Source organism: Zingiber officinale, chromosome 3A (assembly GCF_018446385.1).
Source record: "Zingiber officinale cultivar Zhangliang chromosome 3A, Zo_v1.1, whole genome shotgun sequence".
NCBI classification, from domain to species: domain Eukaryota; kingdom Viridiplantae; phylum Streptophyta; class Magnoliopsida; order Zingiberales; family Zingiberaceae; genus Zingiber; species Zingiber officinale.
The window spans coordinates 112215424-112221425 of record NC_055990.1 but is presented as its reverse complement, the minus strand read 5'-3'; the positions used below and the strand labels follow the sequence as shown (position 1 = coordinate 112221425).

Genomic DNA, 6002 nt, shown 5'->3' with positions numbered 1-6002 from the left:
CTTTTTCTTTTCTTTTGTAAATGCTCATCTGAATATTTATTCTGAACCTGTCAGTCAGGTTGGTTGGCGTGGTCCGTGGGATCAATTACTCTTATCTAGCCAGAATATTTGAGCAATGTAATGGTTTTGTATATTGAGAAAGAGATTGAAGGTTGCAATGAAAATAGTATTTTATTGAATTTACAAATTGTATTTTACATCATTATTAACGTTTGAAACTTTTGACAAATTTAGATTTGATGATTTTATGGGGAAACTTGTGGTTTGCATTTTGCCGATAGAGAGAGAGAGGATTCTCTTGGACATTTTGCCAACAACGTGCATTTGTAAGCAGTGTTACGAGTAATAAATCTACAAACAACCTGAAGCGGCTAAGCTTATAATATCCTCCTTCCGGAATGAATGCATTTTTTTCATGTTTATGGCCAACTATGAACTCACAAAAACACAAATTTCTTTTGGCACTAATCTCAAACAAAAACACGACTAATATCGAAAGAAGAGTGATGGTTGTCAAATTAGTTCCAAGATTTGAAGGTTCCAGTTCCTACCAACCTCACTGTACCTTGCACAAGTTGAATGTTGACGACGACTGCCGTAGGCAAGCCACGGTCATGATGAGGCATAGACATCGCCGCGTTCATCGTCGCTGGAGGATGATTCGGAAGCATCAGCAAGGTCGACTGCCTTTGAATACAATGTTGCTTGTTCATCAATCTTGGTGCTGGATCTTCCGGTCCACTGCGATCGAGCCGCCCTGAGCAAGCCCACATACTTGCGTCTGATTTCCTGGAGAGGGTGGCTAATTAGGAGCTTCCTGCCGTCGTACGCCTCCCTGAGCACAACCGTCTGCGTGGCCAGCTTCTCCGACAGGTAGAAGATGCCTGGGTGGCGCTCAAACGCCTTGGTGAACTTCTGAGGCAGACTGAGCGGCTTCCGGAGGTTGCTCACGTTCCTACGCTCCGTCTTCTTGGCGATGGTGAGATGCAGGAGCTCGTGGAATACCCCCACATTCCTTTTCTCGGACTCGTCGGTCCGGGGATCCAGATGGGACGCGTCCGCGTAGGGGCTGGTGTAGGGCAGCGTCTGCCACTCCCGCAGCCACTCCATGCATTTCTTCCTCAGCCCGAACCCCTTCGTGAACTTCACCGGGAACGCCAAGCCCTTGCCCTCTGTCTCTGTCTCCGAGGCGACGCTCTTCTTCTCCAGCTCCGAGACGGCGAGGCGAGGATCCCAGCAGACGAGCCTGAGCCACAGGCGCTCGTCGCCAGGGAGGCGAACGATAGAGAAGGCCTCTGGATGGCGAGGGATGAGGGTGAGGTGGTAATCCGACGGCAGACCCATGTCCCACTGCAGCTGATCGACGGTGGGGAGGGGAAGGGACCTGTCGGCAGTCAGCATAAGGAGACGACGGAGGCGGTCCACGAGGTCCGTCTCGGCATCGGCGAGCGCTTCGACTTCCTGCTCGCGGAGGCGGATAGCGTCTTCGGAGAGGGAGAAACAAGGGGCTCCGTCGCCGTTTCTGGCGCCTGGATCGGGGGACTCGCGGAAGATGGTGGGGTAGCGTCGCATGAAGGCGACGATGTCGCCGTGGCGGTGAGGAAGGCCGAATTGCCGGCAGCGTTTGAGGAGGTTGAAGGAGGGGACGCGACCGCGGGGATGGTAAGAGAGGAGGTGGACGAGGTGGAGGACGGGGCGGAGATGACGTTCGCTGGCCACCACCGAATCGAGAGGCCGATCCTTAACCCATTTGAGTTTGACGTTCACCAGTGTCGCCCGCTGATCCGCTAGGAAGGGTAAGCGGCGGAGCTCGAATCGTGCGCGCTGCCGGCTGGGGCACAACATCGGGTAGTGTTCCCTTGGTCGACCTGTTTGCAATTTTGCCTCAATAGGCATCCGATTTTGTAAAAGCATCCATTAAATCTATATTGATTTGGCTGAAAATCAAACCACCCTAAATCCTTACTTTAGTTTTCATTAAAGATACCCTTTGTTGGCCCTCGTGCTGCCCAGAGGGAGGGGATGAATTATTTGTAAATTAAAAATAGAAAAATTTTCTCATTCTTTTAATGTAGATTAGAGCACAATAGTAATTATAATAACAATAAATAATCAACTAATAAAATAAAGAATAAGTAAAAGGTTAGAAGTTTACTTAGTTATAACTTACAATCGTCTTGGAAAAAAGTATTAACAAATCTCCTTCGTTGAAGGCGGAGATGTCTTTTACACACTTTGAACGCTAAGAAAGTTGCTAGAAAATAAATATTGAAGTTGTTGCATATTTCCTAGCTCCAGGGGTTTTTTTATAGCTCCTGGAAAATTCTATCCGTAGTTTGAAGGCGCCTCCAAAGAGGTCCAAGATGCCTTCCATCAGATAAAATTTATCCACTAAAGATAAAGCTTATCCACGGCTAACGACTATCAGAAGGTGCCTTCAAAGGCTGAAAGACACCTTCGTACTGTTCATCGAAGTCACCTTCCACAGAGAAGTGCACGGGAGGGGGCGCCTTCAACTGTTGAAGGCACCTCCAGCAGCTCTTACAGCACTCCCTTTGCTCTTTTGCTGCTCAGATCGTCTCGGTGATTATGTCCATCTGGAATTGGGCACTTCCTCCACGGCTTCTCGTCCCTTGAACATTGCGCACGTCATTCTTGTCCACTAGTGTACTCTTTCATAGCACCTCGTCCCTCGAAAGCACCGAGCCTGTCAGCTCTCCCCCGTGTCGTCCTTCTCGCTAGCTCTGTGTTCTGCTCGACTTCTTGTGTTCCTAAGCTCCTGCACACTTAGACACAAGGATCAAATACAGCAGGACCTAACTGAACTTGATTGACCACATCAAAACTATCCCGGGGTTCTAACAATCTCCTCCTTTTTGATGTGCATTAATCCAAGTTCAAGTTAGGGTTAAAAAAAATACAATAACATAGGTAAATTGCAAATAATAATTGCAATATAATGAATTAAAGAATAAAAAAAAAACTACAAATATCCAAACTCCTCCTGAACTTGTACTAATTTCTCCCCCTTTGATCATATGAAAAATAAAATAAGAAAGGCAAAGTTAAATAAAGAATTAAAATTTTCTAAGGGTTAAGGAAAACTTTTCTTAAGGGTCAACAGAATTTAAATTTATCAAAAATAAGTTTCAAGATTTTTCATTTTTAGAAATAAAGTTTTCGGCAAATAATTCATAGAAAATTTATTATTTATCAAAAAATTTACAAAAATATATTTTCGAGTATTGAAAAAAAAATCTAAAAATAGGAGTTAAATATATATAAAGCAAATATAAAATTTTACACAAAGGAGTTAACTTAAGCAAAAAAAAAACTTTTAATTTAAAAACTACCTTTTAAAAATATTATAACAGCTAACTATTTAACAGTTAGTTTATTAAATAATTATTTCAATAATTGACTTCTAGGCAGTAGTGAGGTACTAGGTTTTCTTGGATATTGGAACAACAATCACTTCTAGACAAAGTCTTTTAAAGAAATTAAACATTTAATTTTCTTTCTGCAAATTCTAACCTTTTTTTTTTTAAAAATAATTTAATCAAAGCAGAATTTGGGAACCCAATATAGGTTTCTTCCTACTGGATTAATTATCTTTTAGGAACATATTATGGTGATAACTTTCTAATTTGTCCCTTATGATATCTAAAATACCAATTTAGACTTTTATCATTTTTCTAGATATTTTGATTAAGACATGCAGAATTTCTAGATTTTTTAATTTGGTCCTTCAATTTTTATTTTCTTCCTTTAACTTATCAAACATTTCTAAAGGGCAGGTTTTTACTAAGATTATTTTTAATTCAGCATTTTCTCTTTCTAGTTTTACTAAATCCATGGAAAGTAATTTAATAAATTGAAATGACTCTTTAGGAGTTAAGGCGTGTACCATACTTACCTTGTCACACTCCAGGGGAGTCCCTGCTAGAGGAAATTTCGATAACATCTCCCCTGTACGGGTGATAATATGAAACTCATCTACATAGCCCTTAGGACTCACAAACCTCGACCAACACGGTCGAAATATATATAATAAAATATTTAAATAACCACCCAGTTTATATAATTCAGCCTACGGCTGACTTGACAACAATTCACAACCACGTAGTTCAATAAACCTATACCACTACTCGAGGAAAACACAACCCACAACAGAAAACCATCACAGTGAAAAACAAAGGTAGTAGACCAAAACTCGATATAAAAATCCTCGAGTACAACCACACATCATAAGTATGTAGGAATACAACAAGGAAACCAAAAGTTCAAAGATAGAAAACCGTCGCAACTCAGGGTGGGGACTAGCGACTGGAACCTCCTGACAGCATCAACCTGAAATAGAAAATATATCATCGAGGTGAGTCCAACACTCAGTGGATACCAAGCTGACATGTATAGTAGGAAATAACCAATAGTAACAATTATGCATACAGTCTCCTGAATAAAAATGAAAAATGAAAAACTTAAGGAAATGGGAGAAGCTGTACTCACCAGGACCTCCTATCAGAATAATAAGGTCGTTAGACCGAAAATGTCATATCTCATGTATGCATGTCAATCATATGCATCCACCAAATATGCAGTAAACAAAGTGCAGCAAACACAAGCAATAAATGCAATCATGCATATGATGTAAATGACATGTCCTGGTCACCCTTGACACCAGTCAGCCATCTCACACACGATGGTGAGACCGAGTGGGTAGTGCTGTGACAACTGTGCACTCTGTCATCATTGCTCTTGAGTGACCGAGTGGACAGGATGTTGTCAGAGTACACTTATCCTCCTACCCCAAATCATAAGTGGGGGAGCTCAATGCTCTCATCTCCCTGAGCCAGTCCAGAGGAGGGATCCCTATCCTGCTACTATGTTGCATCACGCTATCCATAAGTGGACCAGCAGAGCACCGATAGAGCAACCTGCTGCAACACACCCTGCCTGAATAAAACCACTAACCCATGAGTGGTTGTGTGTGCAGATCCATATAAGTGGCGATGTGCTCAACAATAATGGAGCCGACAAACGCTTAGCATGCAATCGTGCAAGATGGTGCATGATACTAAGCATGAAAATCCTGACCATATCTACCTCCATAAAACATGTACCAAAAATAAATGGCTCAAATAAGAAGATCTAGGTACACGTATCAGATATGGTAAATGTCTAGTCTGGTATATCATAAGATATAGTATGTCACTACCTCTATGAGCATAAATAATCAAGAGGGTAATGGATGCAAAATAGGTAATAAATAAGCATACTGAAGGAATCAAGCAATGACATACTGATGCAGATATAACATAATTATTACTATTCATTAAAATCCACTATGCATATCAAATGACAATATCTAAAAGATAAGTTAAGGTACCCGCCTCAATAATGGGGATCGTATCAGATAAATTCCACGTCGAGATACTTGTCTCGAATCAAAGTCCTGTAACAACATACATATAGTTAAGTCATGCTCGCAGATATCCAATAGCTTAATCAAATTTCCTATTAACCAGGAAACCCTAATTTATTCATTGATCTCGGTTAACTAAATAAATCGGATCCAACCCAAAGCCTAGATTGAATTCAACATATATCCTCAATCATTCTGAAACCACATGATCAGCTATCCCTAACCATACCTGCATTAATTCTGATTAAGCTAAAATAAGAATCCAATTCCCAATAACTTACCCTACCACAATGCCTCCCCTGTTGATCCACGGTCGAAAAGGGCAGCTGCTGGGAATGCTAGCCGGTGGTATCTGCTGTTGGAGGTTCATAGCTGGGGCTATTATAGAGTGTGACTGCCAGGAATAACCCCCCAGTTAGCACAACATCCATACTGAAATCGAATCTCAAATCTCCACAGCTATAAAACCCAAAAACCAAAATATCATACCCTATCCTACCTCAACGACGGGAACCACAACGAATGGTTGTAGAGATTCGCAGAGCAAGACTCGGTGGGAGAAGCTCAGCTTCAGAGC

The 6002-nt window shown here is 41.7% G+C and overlaps 1 protein-coding gene across 1 annotated transcript; it reads right to left on the bottom strand.

The window, feature by feature from the left end:
- Positions 1–363: 363 nt before the first annotated feature.
- LOC122052286 (protein WHAT'S THIS FACTOR 9, mitochondrial-like) lies at positions 364–1892 on the bottom strand. Its single transcript, XM_042613736.1, has one exon. It carries the CDS (start codon positions 1843–1845, stop codon positions 613–615), a length of 1233 nt encoding a protein of 410 aa, XP_042469670.1. The 5' UTR covers positions 1846–1892; the 3' UTR covers positions 364–612.
- Between the last annotated feature and the right edge of the window lie 4110 nt (positions 1893–6002).